Below are 21790 nucleotides of genomic sequence, written 5' to 3' on the forward strand. Positions count from 1 at the left end.
GAGCTCCCCTCCAGACAGGCTGGCTTTGGAAACAGGATGGACATGCTTGCTTTTCACCTGCTAGAGGAATACGGCTTTGCTGGACGCAGCTCATAGCAAGTTACTTCTCTCCAGCTCAAGAAGGGGAAATGAGGGAGACATTTACCCAAAGAAGAGTGTTTTAAGCTCTTTATTCCACACCTTAAGTACATCTACAGACCAGGCTCCTCAGCCAGAGCCCAGCGATGGGCATCTACGAGCCTGTTTACAGCACACACACCAAGAGCAACATAAGGTGTTTTATTACATAACCACCAGGAAGCTGAAACACACAGCTGGGTTCAGGCCCTGGAAAGTAGCACAGCTCAGCCTTTCACAGAAAGGCCACCCTTGTCACTCCAGTAGCAAACCAGGGTGTTAACCAGCATGATAGGAAGGTAGAGAACCTGGCTCTATCCCAGGCTTGTCAGAGAAAGGAGTCCAGTACCCACTCTGCAGCCACACGCCTGCATGGGTAAGGAAAAGGCTGCTGCACTATAGCACGAATGCCAGCAAGCAGGACAAGGAACACTGGCCACCGTGGTTTCGCCTATGAAACCTCCAGTCCTCAGGCAAAAGGCACTCCTGGATTGGAGCACAGCCCCTATGAGGTTCCCACCGAAGCAGCAGAGCAGGGACCGCTGTAAAGAACCCACCTGACCCTCCGCGCTGAGAAGCCGAGACTCAGCACCAGCCTTTTCAGTCCAGGCTGTCCCCCTTTCGAGCCAGGAGCTCCAATGGAAGAAGAAACAAGTTCAAGGGGCAAACTCCCAGTTCCTTCCACACCGGCTTCTGAGCCGCTGCAGCTTCTGGGGGGCTGTGAAGGGGCGGTGGCAGCTGGCCCAAGGAAGCTGAATGCTGGGCTGGGGAAGGGTGCTCACTAGGCAGGGAAGTGTCCTGTGTTCCCTGCTCAGCTTCCGCCGACCTGCTGGGCCTTTCCTGGCTGTCACTTGCTTCTGCCAGCTCTACTGGGTCTGGGCAGCTCACAGACGGATTACCAGGGGGAGGCCTGACAGAGCCGATGCTGGCAGGAGGTGCATCAGCAACCTGCTCTCCTGCACTAGCCCCTGGATCCAACCCGTTCCTACTTCCCTCTGGCTGCTGAGCAGTCAGCTCCCTGTAGGATCTGTCCATGTGTCTCTTCAGTGCAGCATAATCGAGCTCGCTTATCTCCTCAGGAAGGGACATCAGTAGGTCCAGAAGGACAGCAGACTCTGGAAGGAAGAATGGACCTTGTCAGGCTGGGCTAATGTCAATAGTCCTTGTGCACGTAACCCTGTGTTAACATCGTATTTTCTGCTAATCAAACCCTTGTTAGCAAAGTTCTGTTGGCTGGAAACCATGAAAACAGGCAGGTCTGCAAGTCACTACAGCCTCTTCACTCAACAGGGGGTGTCTTTTTGCAAACCAGAAAGACTGCGGACGGACGGACACACACACTTTACCCTTTTCTTACGCTAGGAAATGCTGAATGATGCCTTTTCTATGTACTAGAAGTTGAAATTTTGCTCATTATTGTAGATAAACCGTGTTTGGCTGAAAAGACAACTTAGTTAAAAGCACAAAACCAGCATGTTAAAAGTGTTTTATGTCTGTAAAAGCAATGGACGGAACACACTAAAAGAAGTATACTTGTTTTGTTTTTAAACCTGTGGTTTTAAGAATTAACATATCCCACTCTTCCAGTCACTCGCACTGCGAGTGAAATAAGCTTGCCTCCCCTTTCAACTCCCTATCATCTCCTCTCTTTCAAACGATCTAGCAGTTCACCGAACCCTGATTCACCTGAAAAGAAAAAAAATAATTTCTTTGCACCTGCACAAGAGAGCACGGCTGGCCAAAGCTCGTTTAAGAGCATAAGAACAGGCACATCGGGCTAGCCCAATGGTCCATCTAGACCAGTGTCCTACCTTCTGACAGTGGCTGGTGCCAGACAGGGCAGTGATGGAATGATCCACCCTTTTTCCTTTACTCCCAGTTCCCAACAGTCAGAAGTTCAGGGTCACCTAGAGCATGGGATGGTATTCCTGGCTGTCTTGGTTAATGGCCAGCAACGGACCAAGCCTCCACAAAACTTCTCGTGATTTTTTTTTTTTTTAAAACAGTTATACTTTTGGCCTTCACAGCATCTTGTGGCAACGAGTTCCACAGGTTAACCATGGACTGTGGGAGGAACTATGTCCTCGTGTTTCTTTTAATCCTGTTGCCTATTGGGGTCATTAGGTGAGCTGTGGTTCTTGTATTATATGATGGTGTCAGTAACACTTACCTATTTGCCTTCCCCACCTGGTTTGTGACTTTTAAAGATCTGTCATAACCTCCTTTCGTCTTCGCTTTTCCAAGACAAGCACTTTCAGAAGTTTATTTTTTTTTAAAAATTAAAAGTGTGTTAGATTTCAAACAGAAAAAAGTCACATTTTAAAACCCTTTCAGAAGCTTGCTACTTTGTTCTGCAGGTGTAAATGCCAAGTTCTGGAAATACACAGTTTGCATTCTGCCCTGGATGCACAAGCACGAACTCAGGCCTGCCCCAGACGCTGCACCCTGGGCTAATTCCTCGAGTCCATCAGTTCCAGTGTCAAGTCAGCAGAGGACGCAGCAGTGACTGCTTGGCAGCCCTGCCAACCCCATTAAAACCCCGCTATGGCCTGTACAGTGACTAAGCAGCACATGGTTATGATCCTCTGTGCCAGTGGTTCCCAAACTTTTCAGCATCACACCCCCCTTTTGATTTGAGAAACCCTCTCCCCCCACCCCGCCTTCTGTATCATCATCCAACCCCCTTGTAACAGACAAATCAATTTGTAATTTTAAAACTCGATATTAAAATTAAAAATGAGCACAAATAGCTTTTCTTGGTCCTTTGCAGGTGCCTGGTGCAGCCCAGCTGGCCAGCTGCCACAGCTGCCCATGCCAGCCGCCTGCCAGCCTCACACCTGCACTGTCAGAGCTGGCCGGCCGAGCCCCGTGGTCCTGGGGCCAGCCACCTGCCTGCCAGCCACCCAAGGTCTGTGATGGGTGGCTGGCTCCGGCAACTCCTACAAGGCAGCTGCCCGCCCGAGCCCCTCCCCTCCCCCTCACCTGAGCCAGGCACCCACAGGCCCCCCATCTAACCCTGCCCTCTCCCCCTCACCAAAATTTCTCCACATCCCCCAGTTTGGGAAACCATGCTCTAAGCAATCGGGGGGCGGGGGGTGGAAAAGAGAGATAGCTAGTGGTTTGAGCACTGATCTGCTAAAGCCCAGGGTTGTGAGTTCAGTCCTTGAGGGAGCTATCTATGGATCTGAAGCAAATAAAAAAGGGAAGGTGTTTGGACCTGCCAAGAGGGCAAGGTACTGGACTTGATGACCTCCCGGGGTCCCTTCCAGCTCTATGGGATGTGTATCTCCATGTATTATTTTAATGCTCACTAAGGAAAGAAATGCATTTGCAGCTGCCAGGTCTGCACGACTGATGCTCTGCATGGAGGCCAAGAATCACATACAGCTGCCTCAATCACCTGTTTGAGCACATCTGTTTATGAGGTACTGGCACATACTAAGCAACATCCAAGTGAGAGAATGGAAAAGACAAAGGTGGACCAGGACTCTTCCCCCCGCCCCTTCTCCCACTCACGTATTCTCAGGGACCAGCCCCCCAGAGCCATGCACAGAAGAATGCCCAGGAATGCCATTAAGGGGAAAGTGGAGGCAGCAGCTAGGGGAGAGCCAACACTCCCCACCTTCTGAGACAGACAAGGGAGCAGATCAGTTTCGAGTCTCTGGAGAACTCTACTGACTAGCAATGAGCAAGGGGCAGTTACAAAATCCCAGGAACACATGGTGCCCGTGCAACTCTATCCAGCCTCGGAATAATTTCCACAGTTGGACTCACCCCCCATGCCACCAGGACTTGCTGCAGTCCCACCCGGAGCTAACCCACCAGTGAGCAAGGGCTCCTGCGGCCAGCTGGCTCCCTCCCACCTTCTGGCTCTAAACTCACCATATGGCGAGAGCTCAGGCACCTTCATGTCCCTGGAGAGCAGTGATAAGTATTTGTAGATCTTCTCAAAGTCCACACTGAATGTCTCCGGTTCATCCTGAGCACCTGGCTCTGTGCCAATGCTGGGAGGCTCAACGGCTGCAGGACACTCTGGGCTGGCAGCTGCATTCCCTGCGGCATCATCTAGGGCTGGCAATGCATCTCGCTGGGTCAAGGCATCTGGAAGGGCCTTTTTCTCTGCAGCTCTGGTCAGTTTGCGCGGAAGCGAGTGGAGCAAAGTAACTGGCTCGGTGACCGCCACGGTCAGAACCTGAAATTCAGAAAGGAGCATTGGTCAGCCAGTGCGGCCCCTGCATGATGCAAAACACAGGACTCACCAGCATTAATTCATGTTTGGAGCTTTTCAATACACTTCTGCTCTTAAAGTAACATTGCTGAGACTGGAGAACCCATGATGGCCATTGGTAACCTGCTCGTTACAACACTGAGCCTTACTCCTACTGCGTCTCTGGCTAGCTACAAGCAGGAGTTTTTATAAGCAAAAGAAATGGGGACCTCCTTTCAAGGAAGGCCACCCTCAGGTGAGACTGGGCAGGAGAGACAGAACACCCTGTAGCACAGAGCAGCAGAAGCGTAGATAATGCAATAAGCGACAGGGGCACTGGAAAGCCTGACACTCCCAGGGGACTCTCTTGATATCCAGGAGTGAAAGAAGAGACGCTTGGTTATGAGCTGCGTGGTGAGAGAGCAGATTTGCTCACTGCTGTGACAGAGCTGCCACTACTCTGGCCCTACCTCAAACACTTCACTGTTATATAGATAAGCTGCTCAGAAAACAACAGCAGGGAGAACCACGTGCAGGGTCAGGACAGCTGGGTTCTAGTCAGAGCTCTCCATGGACATCCTGCATGGTACCAGGCAAGTGGCTCCACAGTATATGCCTCAGGTTCCCTGTACTAACAGTAAGAACAATCTGCTGCCTGGGCACTGTGGGAGCAAGACCACACGAAGACAGAAGAGGTGCTAAGACCACTGTAGTGGACCGCTGAGTCACCTGCCTGTCTCAGGGATGTTGCCTGGCAGGCTCGAGTCCAAGAGGAGACCAGGTTTCCTTTTTTGCAGAAACCTCCATCCCTGCTGAGTTCTTGCAGCTGCTGCCCATATCTCCGTTACCTGAGAAAAGGCTGTTGTCATGGTTTCTTCCAGTTTATCGGTCAGCTTCTCGGCAAGATCTGTCCAGACCTGAAAAGCAGACTTCTGTGAGAGCACCAGAATGAAGTCCCAGTCCACCTGTGCAGAGCCAGGAGTATGAGAGCAGCCAACAGAGGGAAACAAGGACAGCTCCAGAAAGGGCTGTTTCCCTGTAAATGCCACATGCCTCAACCCCTCCAGGGACTACACCATCCAGATCCCCTGGCCCCGCTGCTGTACACACCAGGCAGCCCCCTGGCCATGTCCATACAGCACAGGCCCTGATTCTCAAGGGCTCTCTCACCCGTACCTCAATAGGAGCCAGGATCTCAGCTCTCTTGTGCCTCTGTGCCTCCCGGCAGCGACGATACTCGGTCTGTACGGCCTCCCTTGCCACACGGCCCTTCAGCTGGTGGACAAAGGCCAGAATCTGCAACCACAGGGAGGTTCAGGCACAGCCATATGGAAAAGTGCTCCTTTCGCACTAAACCGGGATGGCACAGGCTGGGAAGGGTGTGGCTAAAGTGCCTACTATCCCAGCTGACCTATAAAACTGGTGCGGACCACAGCATCACACCCACTCTAACTCCCGGCTTGAACTTGCAAAGGGGCCACACAGCTAACAAGAAACCCAAACAAGTTTTAGGTCTCAAAAGCCAAAAGAAAAGACAGGTGCAGCTAAGCACTATATCAAGGAGAACTGTTAAGCTGTCTGGACAGACCATGCTGGCACCAGGGAACAGCTGATGGGTGGGGGAGAGGGTGCGATGATTGCCGAGGCAGGCAAGGTGCAAGCCCCCCTGCCTCCCCCAGGAGGCTACAGGCCATAAAAGCCCTAAACTATAGGAGCTGCACAATGCCCATGTCACTGGGAATGGGAAGAGCACCATACACCTCCACCTGAGCAGTAGAGCAGGACCTGCAGGGCAGGCTGATGGTGGCCCTTCCCCCACAGGCCAGGCAGAGGATTAGATACCCACTCTTCACGCTGGCCTGGCCAGAGTCACTAGAGGCAGTCACCAGCTCTTGCCTCCACTCACCTCGGCTGCAGTCCTACGGGGCAGATACTCCTGTAAGAGCTCAGCCTGCAGCTCCCCGTGAGGGGTCTGAGCCTTCAGGGCCCTGATCAGGCACCGCTTCTCCCCTACCGTCCAGGGAAGCTGGGTAGGAGCATGTTTTGCAGAGGGGCCTGTCTCGTAGCGGCTGGGGGCCGAGCGGGTCCGAACAGGGGGCTTCATGACTCAGGTTCTGCAGGGAAAGACAAACAACGACTCAGTCTGCCTGATCATCCACTGCCCATACACCCTAGCCACTATGTGTCCCCAGCCCTGCCCTGTCCCCACTACTGTCCCCCAGCTGTCTGCTGTACCCACTGCTCCTCCCTGAGCCCTCTATTTTATCTTGTAGCCATCCTCCAGCCCCGCCCTCTCCCCACACCTTCTGCTTTCCCCACTACCCATCCCCCAGCCCTGTCCCCTCCCCATCACCCGCCCCCAGCCCTCTGCTTTCCCCACTACCCATCCCTGTCCTGTCCCCCAGCCCCGTTCCCTCCCCACTACCCGTTCCCGTCACCCAGCCCCCTGCTTTACCTACTAGCCACCCCCAGTCCCGCATACCTGGGGAGAGAAGGGCGAAGGCACTAAGTCATGTAACCCCACGCTGCCGTCGCTCACTTATGACGACACGGAACGAGCAGCAAGGACAATGGAAGGGGCTGGGAGGCAAGAAGCATTCTGGGTATTCGCCTTCGGCCATTGTGGGAGATGCAATGACCTACGCCTTGCGACCCCGGGGCACCATGGGAGATGTAGTGTCACCGAGCCTTCGTCGTCGAGATGGAGCGTCATCTATCCTGAGCCTCCCGTCAGGCCCTTCGGCCCCGGGGCACTATGGGTGATGTAGTGTCACCCGGCCTATGTTTCCCGTCATGCCCTGCGGCCCCGGGGCACTATGGGGGATGTAGTGTCACCCGGCCTGTGTTTCCCGTCGGGCACTGCGGCCCCGGGGTACCATGGGGGTAGTGTCGGGGTGGGGGGGCACCCGCTCCCCCGGGTGCAGGGGGAGCTTTGTTCGCCCTGGACGGAAGCGTGCGAGGGGCGCTGCCCCGGGGCCGCGCCGAAGAGCAGCCGCGTCCAGGCAAAGTCGCAGCTTCCGGTCGCCTAAGCCGCTGCCGCAGCGCTGGGCCTGGGGAAAGAGCCGTTGGGGCGGTGGAACGGCCTTGCCAGGCTGGTTTTCAGCTTTCTCCCTGCGGTACACAGGCACGTGAATGCACACGCACAGGCACAGGCACAGGCACGTGAATGCACAGGCACAGGCACAGGCACGTGAATGCACAGGCACAGGCACAGGCACGTGAATGCACACACAGGCACAGGCACGTGAATGCACACGCACAGGCACGTGAATGCACACACGCACAGGCACAGGCACAGGCACGTGAATGCACACACAGGCACAGGCACAGGCACGTGAATGCACACACAGGCACAGGCACGTGAATGCACAGGCACAGGCACAGGCACGTGAATGCACAGGCACAGGCACGTGAATACACACACACAGGCACAGGCACGTGAATGCACAGGCACAGGCACAGGCACAGGCACGTGAATACACACAGGCACAGGCACGTGAATGCACACGCACAGGCACAGGCACAGGCACGTGAATGCACACGCACAGGCACAGGCACGTGAATACACACACACAGGCACAGGCACGTGAATGCACACGCACACGCACAGGCACAGGCACGTGAATGCACACGCACAGGCACAGGCACGTGAATGCACACACACAGGCACAGGCACGTGAATGCACAGGCACAGGCACGTGAATGCACACACGCACAGGCACAGGCACGTGAATACACACGCACAGGCACACACACAGGCACGTGAATGCACACGCACAGGCACAGGCACAGGCACGTGAATGCACACAGGCACGTGAATACACACACACACAGGCACAGGCACGTGAATACACACACACAGGCACGTGAATACACACACAGGCACAGGCACAGGCACAGGCACGTGAATACACACACACAGGCACGTGAATACACACACACACACACAGGCACAGGCACGTGAATACACACACACAGGCACGTGAATACACACACACAGGCACAGGCACAGGCACGTGAATACACACACACAGGCACGTGAATACACACACAGGCACAGGCACGTGAATACACACGCACAGGCACAGGCACGTGAATACACACGCACAGGCACAGGCACGTGAATATACACACACAGACACAGGCACGTGAATACACACGCACAGGCACAGGCACGTGAATACACACACAGGCACGTGAATACACACACACACAGGCACACACACGTGAATACACACACAGGCACAGGCACGTGAATACACAGGCACAGGCACGTGAATACACACACACAGGCACGTGAATATACACACACACACAGGCACAGGCACGTGAATACACACACACAGGCACAGGCACGTGAATACACACACACACAGAGGCACAGGCACGTGAATGCACAGGCACAGGCACGTGAATACACACACACACACACACAGGCACAGGCACGTGAATACACACACACAGGCACGTGAATACACACACACACACAGGCACAGGCACGTGAATACACACACACAGGCACGTGAATACACACACACACACACACAGGCACAGGCACGTGAATGCACAGGCACAGGCACGTGAATACACACACACACAGGCACAGGCACGTGAATACACACACACACACAGGCACAGGCACGTGAATACACACACACAGGCACGTGAATACACACACACACACACAGGCACAGGCACGTGAATGCACAGGCACAGGCACGTGAATACACACACAGGCACAGGCACAGGCACGTGAATACACACACGCACAGGCACAGGCACGTGAATACACACACAGGCACAGGCACAGGCACGTGAATACACACACGCACAGGCACAGGCACGTGAATACACACACACGCACAGGCACGTGAATACACACACACACAGGCACAGGCACAGGCATGTGAATACACAGGCACAGGCATGTGAATACACACGCACAGGCACGAGAATATACACAGGCACAGGCACGTGAATACACACACAGGCACAGGCACGTGAATACACACACAGGCACGTGAATACACACACACACAGAGGCACAGGCATGTGAATACACACAGGCACAGAGGCACGTGAATATACACTCACAGGCATGTGAATACACATACACACACACAGGCACCCAAACACACATGCATACACACACACACAGGCACGTGAATACACAGGCACACAAACACACACAGGCATGCACAATCTGTCTTCTTCTCCTGCTGACGTTTCAAACTGAGTGGGAAATACCCTGATCAGAACCTCTCCAATACCCTGCTCTGATTTCTGCTCCCCTGGGTCACAGACCTGGGAGGCTGAGATCACCTCCCTTTAGACCATGAGGCTGTCGGTAGCATAACTGCAAAACACAAAATAATCTTACTGAAAGTAACGTTACAAAAATGTCCTGTGGGTGGCAAGTATTTGGATTAGCTACAAGTAGAGGTTGGAACTCCCTGGTTTGGCACCCTCAGCACCTGACTGGTCCTGAACAGGTCCCTTGTTTCCAACCTCCTACCCTTGTCCTGGCCTCAAGCCTGCTGCTGCTGAGGTAGATACGCTGGAGGGTAGGGACGGGGTCTAGAGTGACTTAGACAAATTGGAAGACTGGGCTGCAAGAAATCTGATGAGGTTCAATAAGGACACGTGCAGAGTCCTGCACTTGGGCCGGAAGAATCCCAAGCATTGTCACAGGCTGGGGTTCGACTGGCTCGGTAGAAGTTCTGCAGAAAAGGACCTGGGAGTTGTAGTGGATGAGAAGCTGGACACGAGTCAACAGTGTGCCGTTGTAGCCAAGAAAGCTAATAGCATAGTAGGTTGTATCAAGAGAAGCATTGCCTGTAAATCCAGAGAAGTGATTATTCCTCTTTATTTGGCTTTGGTGAGGCCGCATCTGGAGTACTGTGTCCAGTTCTGGGCCCCCAGTTATAGGAAGGATGTGGATACACTGGAGAAGGTCCAGTGGAGGGCGACCAAAATAATTAGAACAAAAAGTAGTCAAATAGCACTTTAAAGACTAGCAAAAAATTAGGTGAGCTTTCGTGGGACAGACCCACTTCTTCAGACCACTTCTTTCATGGGTCTGTCCCACGAAAACTCACCTAATAAACTTTTTTGCTAGTCTTTAAAGTGCTACTTGACTGCTTTTTGTTTTGATAGTGTATAGACTAGCATGGTTCCCTCTCTGTTACTAATCAAAATAATTAGGGGGCTGGAGCATATGACCTCTGAAGAAAGGTTGAGGGAATTGGGACTGTTTAGTCTGCAGAAGAGAAGACTGAGCGGGGACTTGATAACAGCCTTCAACTTACTGAAGGGAGATTGCAAAGAGGCTGAAGAGAGGCTGTTCACAGTGGTCACGGATGGCAGAACATGGAACAATGGTCTCAAGTTGCGGTTGGGAAGGTCCAGGTTGAAAATTAGGAAAAACTTTTTCACTAGGAGGGTGGTGAAGCATTGGAATGGTCTACCGAGGGAAGTAGTGGAGTTTCCATCCCTGGAGGTGTTTAAGTCACCTCAACAAAGCCCTGGCGGGGCTGATCTGATGGGTTTGGTCCTGCTTAGAGCAGGGGGTTGGACTTGATGGCTTTTTTAGGTCTCTTCCAGCTCTATTGTTCTATGATTCTGTGATTGACCCAGGCCCTGTGGACACCAGCTCCAGCCAACCTGATGGAAACCGGATATGGCCCTGGCCATGCAGTAGGAAGCACTGGCCCTTGGGGCCCTGACTCCACACCTGGAAGCACCAGCCCTGGCGGCCCCAGACCGGCAGCCAGAGACACACCAGCCCCCCGGGCTTCCAGCTTGGTAGAGCTGCTAGCCCACTTTGCCACCAGGCTTCTGGCCAGCAAGGCTCCCAGTTCTCCTGCCACTAGGCTCCTGGCTCTGGGGCTCTCTGGTCTTGGAAGGTCTGTGGTTCTGTGGATCACGGATGCTGCTGGACCAGAGAGTCCTGTTTTTGGGAGGAGCAAGCTGTAAGAGTTTTGCTTTAGAGTCACATGATGCACACCAGCTATAACCTGCAACAAGTGAGACTGAGGTGTGCTCATTTTACAAGACTGTTTGGGTGTCTGTAGTTCCCATATGAACAGCTAGCTGACCTGGTACCCTGGTGCCTGCCCGTGTGGTTAGGTGGCCAGCTCCAGCTGGCAGAGGAGCTATTAGCAGTCTATCAGAGAGGGAGCCGTGTTAGTCTGTAGCTCCGAGAACAACAAAAAGTCTTGTGGCACCTTATAGACTAACAGATATTTTGGAGCATAAGCTTTTGTGGGCAAAGACCCGCTTCGTCAGATGCATGAGTGAGGGGGAATGGTTTCAGAGGGGTATTTAAAGAGTGGGGTCCCAATAAGAGGGAGGGCCAGAGCTGACAAAGTCTATTCAGCAAGGTGGAAATGGCCCAGTATCAACAGTACTTATCAAAAGAGGAAAAAACAAGTCAGCTCAGACGGGGGGATGTGAGCCATTGTCAATGTCTAATGGGGAGCTATCAACACCCAAAGCAGAGAAACTGCCATTGTAAGCTGCAAGCCACTCCCAGTCCCTGTTTAATCCATGGTTAATGGAGTCAAATTTGCAAATAAATTGCAGCTCAGAGATTTCTCTCTCCATTTGATTTCTGGCATTTATTTGTTTCAGAACTGTCACCCTTAAAGCTGCCACTGAATGTCCAGGGAGATTGAAATGTTCTCCCACAGGCTTCTGTACATTACCGTTCCTGATGTCTGATTTATGTCCATTTATTCTTTTACGGAGAGACTGTCCAGTTTGGCCAATGTAAATTGTAGTGGGGCATTGCTGGCACATGATGGCATATATTTTATTAGTAGATGTGCAGGTAAAGGAGCCCCTGATGGTATAGTTGATGTTAGGTCCTGTGATGATGTCACTGGTGTAGATATGTGAGCAGAGTTGGCAGCGAGGACTGTTGCAGGGGCTGGTTCCAGGCCTAGAGTCACTGGTTTGTGATTTGTAGTGGCTGGTGAGGATTTGTTTAAAGTTGGCAGGCTGTTTGTAGGCAAGGACAGGCCTGCCTCCCAAGGTCTGTGAGAGTGAAGGATCATTGTTCAGCATAGGTTGCAGATTGCTGATGATGCGCTGGGGAGGCCTTAGGTGAGGGCTCTATGTGATGGTCAGTGGTGTGCTCTTGTTTTCCTTGTGAGGCCTGTCTTGTAGCAGGTGGCTTCTGGGTACCTGTCTGGCTCTACCAAGCTGTTTCCTCACTTCCTTAGGTGGGTATTGTAGTTTGAGGAAAGCTTAGTAAAGGTCTTGTAGATGTTTGTCTCTGTCTGATGGATCAAAGCAAATACGGTTGTACCTTAGTGCCTGGCTGTAAACAATGGATAGTGTAGTATGCCCTGGATGGAAGCTGGAGATGTGTAGATAAGCATAGTGGTCCGTGGGTTTTCGGTATAGAGTGGTATTTATGTGACCATCGCTTATCTGCACAGTAGTGTCCAGGAAGTGAATTTCTTGTGTGGACTGGTCCAGGCTAAGGTTGGTGGTGGGGTGGAAACTGTTGAAATCATGGTGGAACTCTTCAAGAGCTTGCTTCCCATGGGTCCAGATGATGAAGATGTCATCAATGTAGCGCAGGTAGAGGAAGGGCGCTAGTGGATGAGAACTGGGAAAATGTTGTTCCAGGTCAGCCATAAAAATGTTGGCATACTGTGGGGCCATATGGGTGCCCATAGCAGTGCCACTGATTTGAAGGTATAATTTGTCCCCAACTCTGAAATAGTTGTGGGTGAGGACAAAATCACAAAGCTCAGCCACCATTTGTGCCTTGGTCTCATCAGGGATAATGTTCCTAACAGCTTGGAGTCCATCTTCATGTGGGATTTGGTGTAAAGGGCCTCTGCATCCATGGTGGCCAGGTTGGTGTTTTCAGGAAGGTCACCAATGGATTGTAGTTTCCTGAGGAAGTCGGTGGTATCTCGAAGAAAGCTGGGGGTGCTGGTAGGATAGGGTCTAAGTAGAGAGTCCACATATCCAGAGAAACCTGTGGCGAGGGTGCCAATGCCTGAGATGGTGGGGTGTCTGGGATTCCCAGGTTTATGGATCTTGGGCAGCAGGTAGAACAAACCTGGTTTGGGTTCAAGGGGTGTGTCTGTGTAATCTGTTCCTGTGTTTTTATCGGGACGGTCTTGAGCAGATGCTGTAGTTGCTTTGTGTATTCCTCGGTGGGAACCTTGGACAGAGGCCTGTAGAATGTGGTATTGGAGAGTTGCATGGCAGCCTCCTTTTGGTAGTGTGTCCTATTCATGATGACACCAGCGCCTCCCTTATCGGCCTCTTGGAGTTTTTTCTGAGGCTGTTGATGGCGTTGCGTTCTGCACGGCTGAGGTTACGGGGTAAGCGATGCCGCTTTTCCACAATTTCTGCCTGTGCACACCGGCGGAAGCATTCTATGTGTAGGTCTAGTCTGTCATGTCGACCATCGAGGGAGTCCACGAGGAATTCTTTTTTTTGTACCGTAGGTGGGAGGGCACCTGTGGGTCAGTGCGCTGGTCTGTGCCATGTTGGAAGCGTTCCTTGAGTCGTGGACAACAAAGGAAGGCTTCCAGAGCACCACAGAACTGTGTCAAGTTCGTGGGGGTGGTGGGGCAGAAGGAGAGTCCTCGGGAAAGGGCAGGTTCTTCTGCTGGGCTGAGTGTGTTGTTGGATAGACTGACAACACTGCTGGGCGAGTTAAGGGTACCGCTGTTGTAGCCCCATGTGGAAAGTAGGAGTTTAGATAGTTTACAACCCTTTTCTTCTGAGCAGGACTATTAGCAGCCTGAAGCCAATGGAGGGCAGCAGAGGAGTAGGCAGCCTCCAGTTTCTGCATTGAGGGACAGGGCAGGCTCCGGTACAAGGGCAGCCTTAGTGAACGCTGCTGGGGGTGGGATGCGTGCCACACCCTGCGCTGGGGATGTGTGTAACCCACACACCTGACGAGTGTGGTTCATTGTCCCACCGAGTGGCATCTTGACCAGTGATAGAGAGAGAGAGTGAGTGTCCTTTACAGCCTTACCTGAGAGCCGGCTGACGTTAGAGTCTGCCTGTGGGCAGGTGTATGTGTGTAACTGTAGGGTTAATTAGTAGGAAAAGAAAAGGAAACTGTAATATTGTATTGAGGAAAAATGAAACTGTGTGTATTGTTGTCTTAATTCTTTGTATGATAAGTAATAAGATTAACTATGAACACAGGATTAGTCTAATGTTATCAATTCATATTTGTAATTTATAATTCGAATTATGTTGTAATATGTGCCATTAAGGACAAAATCAGACTCCATACTGTAACCAAGGATCCATTTTGATCCCATACTCCATTTTGTAAAGCTCTGTTGAAACTTTCCCAAATCGAGCGCATAGGTTACGCATTGTATTAGACGTGTGAATGGGGAATGTGTGATTGTGTGTGATTGATCCTCAACACCAGCCTGTCCTGATGATCAAACCAGTGGCTGAAGAGTGCAGACAGCCTCCTGAAGGTGAGAAAAAGATCCACCCTGAAGACAAAAGGACGAAGTCCCATTAAGGGCAAGATGAAAGTTGTGTCTGAACACTGAGGCAGCCTGACACAGCAGGACCCATAGGCTGACATCCAACTTGAAGCCCATAAAAACAGGGGTGAAAAGGGAAGACGTCTGGGTAATGTTCTGCTTGCAACATCCAAGAGCATCGGTGTGCACCCAACAGAGACCCGGCTCTTCCTCGTGCTCGGCTTTCCTGGCCAGTTGGCCTCCACGAGCTGCAAACTTGAGCTGCGATCTCCAGGGACAATCAGGACTGGTAGCTATATAGCAGCTGCAGAACACTTAGGGGGGTGTGCATGTGTGGCTATTAGGCATTGGATATTGGTTACATTCTTATAATATATAGGGCAGAGTGCCTTGTTCCCTGAACAGATCCTGTGCATTTTATCTGTATAACATAACTGCCCAGAGGCAGATTAGAGCCTGGGACCCCTGGAGCAGCTATAGTTTGAGGTGAAAGCCAGCTGGCACTCAGCTAAATGGCTGTGAAGGAGATTCATCCTTTTACCTATGTATGTCATGGAACTAGGAGGGGCCTCAAGCAATCCTTGAGTCCAGTCCCCTGTGTTCTTGGCATGACCAAGCACCCTCCTTCTGGAGTTCTTTTTACAAAAAAATCCATTTGCTCCAGGCCCCAAAATGGCCTCCTCAGGGACTGAACTCACAACCCTAGAGTTATAAGATCAGTGCTCAAACCACTGATCTCTTTGGAAGTGGGCAAAGAGCTGCTATATAGGGCAGTCAACTGTAACCCTAGATGTGTGGGTTACATATGTACCCCAAAAACCAGCGCCAGAGCCATGCAGAGACTTGGCCAGGCCCTGGCACAGAAGCACCCTTAGGTGAGCTCTACTGGAGCCAGGGTCTGTGCCATGCTCTGCACTGGGGATGTGCATCCGAGGGCCCAGCCCGGGAGCAAGGCAGGGATGGGAATGAGGAGCTGGCCACCTCTGCCCCTCCAGTTCCCCTCCTCCTTTCTTTGCCGTCTCGCCGACCTGTCAGTCTCTCCTGCAGCTGGGCCCCTGCAGGGCCGGGGCAGCAAGTGGCGGCTGGGCTTTGCAGGACACAGGAAGGGGCTGGCACAGCTACAGCTGGGAGAAGAGAGTGCCCAGCCAGGAGGCTGGGGAGGTGAGAGGCAGGGGTGGGGGAGCAGGGCTGCTGTCAGGGAGAGCTGAGCAGTGCACTGAATTAACCCTTATGTGCCCAGCCGGGGGGGGGAGGTGAACAGCGTCTTGAATTAACCCCTCCTCGAAGAGAAGGTGGAGAATATCATCACAGAGAAAGACCTAGATAAGAGAGTTGCAGGGATAGCCATCGCTATAGAAGAGGCAATTGAGCAGATTGTTCCAGAAGAAGAGAAGATCAATAAGAAGTGGATTACCCAGGAGACACTGAAGTTGGTTCAAGAGACAAAAGCATTAAAGATTGGAAGAGGTGTTTCTGAGATGGCAGAACAGCAATATAGGATGAAATGCAATGAGGTAAGGAAAGCAGCCAGAAAGCATAAGGAGAAATGGTTAGAGGAGCAATGTGAAGATATCGAGAGGTATTACAGTGAATGTAAGACCGGGGAGGTGTATAAGACAGTTAGGAATATTAATAGGAAATGGCAACCAAAGCAGATGGCGATCAAAGATGAGAATGAAGAAGTGTTCATGAACAGGGAGAAGATTGTGCAGCGATGGACAAGATATTGCACCTATCTGTGCAAAGCACAGTAGGACCCAAGTATCGGAGGGGTAGCCATGTTAGTCTGGATCTGTAACAGCAATGAAGGGTCCTGTGGCACCTTATAGACTAACAGAAAAGTTTTGAGCATGAGCTTTCGTGAGCACAGACTCACTTCATCAGATGCTGGTCTTGGAAATCTGCAGGGCCAGGTATAAATAAGCCAGAGCATGGGTGGGGATAACAAGGTTAGCTCAGTCAGCAAGGGTGAGACTTACTACCAGCAGTTGATCTGGAGGTGTCAGAAATGGCGATATACAAAAATCCGTAGGAAAGCACTTCAATCTCCCAGGCCACACAGTAGCAGACTTAAAAGTAGCTATCCTACAGCAAAGAAATTTCAGGACCAGACTCCAAAGAGAAATTTCTGAGCTACAATTCATCTGCAAATTTGACACCCTCAGCTCAGGCTTAAACAAAGACTGTGAATGGCTGGCTAAATACAGAAGCAGCTTCCCCTCCCTTGGTGTTCACACCTCCAGATCAACTGCTGGTAGTAAGCCTCACCCTTGCTGACTGAGCTAACCTTGTTATCCCCACCCTTGCTCTGGCTTATTTATACCTGGTCCTGCAGATTTCCAAGACCAGCATCTGATGAAGTGAGTCTGTGCTCACGAAAGCTCATGCTCAAAACTTTTCTGTTAGTCTATAAGGTGCCACAGGACCCTTCATTGCTGAGTAGGACCCAAGTGTCTCAGAGGGACTGATTGAAGAACTGAAAGAGATATCGCCACCAAGCTATGAGATCGAAACTGATATTTCGAAGAAGGAAGTAGAAAAAGCAGTGAAATGACTGAAGAACAACAAGAGCCCTGGAAATGATAAGATCACAGGAGAGATGATCAAATACAGTGGAGAAAGCATGATTCAGGAAATACACTGACTATGTAATATAGCATGGAAAGAAGGGAAGGCACCTAGGGAATGGATAGGATCTGTGCTACTAACAATACTCAAGAAAGGAAGTACATTGGAATGCAAGAACTACAGAACGATTGTCCTACCGAGTCATCTAGGCAAGGTGCTGATGATACTGACTGAGAGATTAAGATCGCAGATAGAAGAACATATAGCAGACAAGCAAGTGGGGTTCAGAAAAGATGGAAGGTACCATACAGCAGATATTGGCACGAAGACTGATAACAGAGAAAACTCGAAGAAAGAACAAAAATGTATACACTTGCTTCGTCGATTTTCAAAAGGCATTTGACAGTATATGTTGGAGTCATACAGAGCGGATAGCAGACTGATATGGTTGTTGAAGGACATCAGTGATAATGCAGAGGCAGTGATGAGAACATGTGGGGAGTTGGGAAGTTGATTTAAAACAAGTAGAGGTACGAGACAAGGAGATCCAATATCACCAAGTATCTTCATCGCACATCTGGAGAGAGCGATGGACAAGATCAAGGAAGAGGTAGAAGGGGTATCTGTGCACAGGAAAAGAATTAACAACTTGAGGTTCACGGATGATGTAGTTATAATTGAGGAAGATGAGGAGAAGCTAACAAAAACGGTGCAGGTGTTAAATGAAGAAGGGAAGCGATACGGACTGATTATGAACATCGATAAAACAAAAAACAATGGTATCTGGAGATAAGGAAATAGGAAAGAAGATCAGTGTTGATGGTAGAAAATGTAGAGAAGTTCACATCTGGGGAGCAACATAATGTATGATCTAGACTGTAAGAAGGAAATAGCGACTAGAATAGCGAAAGCAAGAGCGAGTTTGAAGGTGATGGATAAGATCTGGAAAAGCAGAGTAATTAGCTTAGGAATGAAGCTGAGCATCTTGAAAATGGGTGTATTCAGCAGCATGTTGTACGGATGTGAGACATGGGTGATAACAAAAGATTCGAAAATAAGAATATTGGCATTCGAAAGGCATTGTTATAGAAGGATTCTGAGAATAGGATGGATGCAGAAGGTCACCAATCAGGAATTACATAGGAAGATACGGCCAAAAGAGAACCTGCTGCAGAAGATTATATAACGGAAGCTACAACTATTTGGACATATTTGCAGAATGAATGACGAACGAAAAATCAAGACCCTGGTATTTGGCATAATGGACGGCTCGAATAGGAGAGAAAGACCCCACAGAGAATGGATAGGTGATGTAGTAGATTGGTACAGAGCTAGTCTACAGAAACTAAGCCACTCCGCAGTGGACAGCGAAAGATGGAAGGAAATAGTGAGAGAGCCATCAGACACCAATGGACACTGAACCCATGGTTATTGATGATGATGATGCCCAGCCCTGGGGTGGAGGGGAGCTGAAAAGTGCACTGAATTAACCCCTCCCTGCCCAGGCAGGGGATGATGACTGAGCAGTGCTCTGAATTAACCTCTCTGTCTCCAGCTGGCTGGGGGACTTTGTGCAGCTGGGAACAGCCCTGGTACATAATTGACAAAGATGTGGGGGAGGATCTGGGTGCAGGGGGTCAGATGGAGGAACCCCACATGTGAGGGGGCTGCTCTCCTGCACTGTGTGTCTGGGAGGGAGGGAAGGGACAGAGCGTGTGACTGGGGGCAGATTGAGCTGGCTGGGAGGAGCTTGCGAGGGGGATGTGTGGCGAGTGGATAATGACAGTTTCTTTGGTTTGCCAACTTCTGTCTCCAATACTGAGCAATTTCTCTTGAGTTCTTCCCACGTCTTCTCATGATCACACCTAGGTGTAGAATCCCTGTGTCTCCCCCTCCTGCTTTGCTTTCAAGGGACTGGCTCTTTCCCCAGATCTGAAGAAGTGGGTCTATCCCACGAAAGCTTGTCACCTAATACATAATACTGTTAGTCTTTAAGGTGCTACAGGATGGCTTTGTCATTTTGGCTTCTTCCCTGCGCTCCTCAGCTGCTGCCCCACGTGCTCTCTGATTCTCACCCCAGTTCTTAGGAGAATTACGAGATAGTGACCTCACTGGCTAAGGGTTCCTGTACCCTGGGTTCTTAGGAGGGGCTATGAAGAGTTAAGATTCATATCACCCCTCACACTGCAACCTTAACTCTGCCCTGTTCCAGCAATGCCCTGACAGGGCAGCATGCTGGCAGTGGCAGGGGGGGAGTTGGGGAGCTGGGAGGAGGCAGGGGACGAGCTGTGGATTTGATGTCTTAGGACAAAAGGTGAGGTGAGGGGGCTGGAGGGGCGGGATTCAATGGAGCAGGAGCTCTAGGAAGGAAGTTTGCTGCAATTTTTTCCATCCATTTGCGGAATAGATTTTGCGATGTGCACTGAGGCCTCTGTGCTGTGCACCACCAGTGGGAACACAGACTGCTGGCTGTGGGTGCTCAGCAAATTGGTTGGGCAGCACTTGAATCTCTGCTGGGCTGCTGATCCTGACCTGCCTCCCTTCCACTGTACTGTGTGTGGTCACTTCACCGGTCATCTGATCCCATATCATTTTTTGTGAAATGACTGAAACAAAGGAGGCATTAGGCAGCTCTGTCTTCTGATCCACTCCAGTTACCAACTCACCTTCTCCATTGAACAGTGGATTCACACTGTCTTTGGTTTTCCTTTTTTGCTGGTCATATTTGAAGAATCCCATGATGGCACTAACCTTTCTTGCCTGCTGAAACTCAGTCTTTGCCTTGTCTCTCCTGATTTTCTCCCTACAGGTGTAAGTTACTCCCATGTATATTTCCCTGGAGAAACGTCCTTCCGTCCCAGTCCTGTATGTAGCCCTTTTGGGTTTTAGAGAGATGAAAAGCTCCTTGCAATGCTACATTGGGCTCTTGTGATGCCTTTTCTTTTCCTCTGCATTGAAATAGCCTATTGTTAACCCTTTACTAATTCATCTTTTAGAAACTTACAGCCCCATTCAACTCTTTTTCTCCCTATCTGAGCTTTCTGTGGGACCTTGCATACTATTTCTGTGAGTCGTTTGAAATCTGTCTTTCTGAAGATTAGTTGTCCTTGTTTTGCTGGCCTCATCTTCATTTCAAGAGTGTCTTGAATTCTGTGATTTCATGATCACTTCCTCTGAAGAGCCAAACCACCTTTTTGTTTGCAACTAATTCATCCCCATTGGTCAAAACCAGACCAAAAGGACTGGCCCTCTAATAGTTTCCTCAGCTTTCTGCACCAGAAAGTTGTCCCCGACACCCATTAGGAATCTGCAGGTCTGATGAATTCCTCTGACATCCCTCAGCAGGGTTTCCAGTTTCTAAAATGGATGTGTTCTCCCCAGCTAGGATGAGGGGCCCCAGGTCTCAGAATCAAAGAACGAGAGATCATGAAAGTTGACTGTGGAGGGGAGGAATTCTTCATCCAAGGCAAAAACTGTGTGTTGAAAAGAAGCATGTGGGATTTCCCACAATGACCTGGTGAACTCTCAACGTTCAGGGTGGTCCCAAGCAGGCGATGGCTCCCCCGGGCTGATATCGCTCATGGGTTCCTGCTGAGCCTGATGGACAGCTGCAATAACACCCTCCTGGCCTCTTCTTGCACTGAGTATGTTGATGGGCTGTGGAGCCAGAACTGATCCCTCCTTTCTCCCCAGTGGGGAGTGTTTGGGGAATTCAGTTCCTGATTTTCCTCCAGTGTCTCTACATCTGACTTTGGCTTGTTCTCCCCTCTTCCACTCCTGTTTGTGAAGTTCCATCTCTTTCCCCACTAGGTTCTGGGATGGAAAGTGAGTCTGAGAAGCAGAACCCACAGGAGGAGAGTGCTGAGCAAGTGCAAACACAGGCTGTGTTATTGCCCAAATCCAGAGATCACATGTCCATGAGCCACAAGCAGGGAAATGCCTGTCAGGGGTGGCTCAGACCAGCAAGGCAGAAGAGAAATAAGCTAGGGAAGAGAGTGGATAAATCCATCCAGTGTTGGGACATGCACAAGCACCGCAAAGAAACCTCAGCTCAGCCGAGAGTCCTCTTGGGAGAGAGAAAAAAAACATGTCCTTGGTGTGGGAAAAGCTTCAGGAACTGCTCAGGTCTCATAAACCACGAGAGACTCCACACAGGGGAGTGGCCATTTGTGCGCTCAGAGTGTGGGAAAGCCTTCCCTTGGAGTTCACACTTAATCGTGCACCAGAGAACACACACGGGGGAGCGGCCATACGAATGTGGGAAGTGTGCAAAGACCTTCAGTAACCACTCAGACCTCACTAGACACCAGAGGATGCACACAGGGGAGCGGCCCTACATCTGCAGTGAGTGTGCACAGACCTTCACTTACCGCTTGGCCCTCACTGAGCACCAGCAGCGCCACACAGGGAGTGG

The 21790-nt window shown here is 50.9% G+C and overlaps 2 protein-coding genes across 4 annotated transcripts in view; one reads left to right on the forward strand and one right to left on the reverse strand.

Annotated features, from left to right (window-relative positions):
• Positions 1 to 21790, forward strand: part of LOC142004534 (uncharacterized) — a 194983-nt gene that overhangs the window by 134688 nt on the left and 38505 nt on the right. Inside the window, 1 exon segment of the mRNA XM_074982177.1 lies at positions 21521 to 21786. Within this exon segment, the coding sequence (XP_074838278.1) occupies positions 21521 to 21786 (266 nt within the window).
• SNAPC2 (small nuclear RNA activating complex polypeptide 2) lies at positions 152 to 6877 on the reverse strand. Of its 3 annotated transcripts, none has more exons than XM_074982271.1 (6): positions 6807 to 6877; positions 6231 to 6438; positions 5501 to 5620; positions 5173 to 5241; positions 4000 to 4309; positions 152 to 1232 (listed from the first exon to the last, which is right to left on the reverse strand). In XM_074982271.1, exons 2-6 carry the CDS (start codon positions 6426 to 6428, stop codon positions 718 to 720), a joined length of 1212 nt encoding a protein of 403 aa, XP_074838372.1. In that variant the 5' UTR covers positions 6429 to 6438; positions 6807 to 6877; the 3' UTR covers positions 152 to 717. The 3 variants fall into 3 exon arrangements, with proteins under 3 accessions (XP_074838372.1, XP_074838371.1, XP_074838373.1); XM_074982270.1 differs by having other exon boundaries at positions 5173 to 5289; XM_074982272.1 differs by lacking the exon at positions 5173 to 5241.

This window comes from Carettochelys insculpta, chromosome 32 (assembly GCF_033958435.1).
Source record: "Carettochelys insculpta isolate YL-2023 chromosome 32, ASM3395843v1, whole genome shotgun sequence".
Lineage (NCBI taxonomy): Eukaryota > Metazoa > Chordata > Testudines > Carettochelyidae > Carettochelys > Carettochelys insculpta.

Bases quoted from the DNA above. Each gene is read 5' to 3' on its own strand.
- SNAPC2 (XM_074982270.1), bottom strand. From the start codon at position 6,428: ATGAAGCCCCCTGTTCGGACCCGCTCGGCCCCCAGCCGCTACGAGACA. The intron at 4,310-5,172 runs GTAACGGAGATA...TCTGAATTTCAG, and splicing joins TGACAACAGCCTTTTCTCAG to GTTCTGACCGTGGCGGTCAC. The intron at 1,233-3,999 runs GTGAGTTTAGAG...TCTTCCTTCCAG, and splicing joins GCCTGAGCTCTCGCCATATG to AGTCTGCTGTCCTTCTGGAC.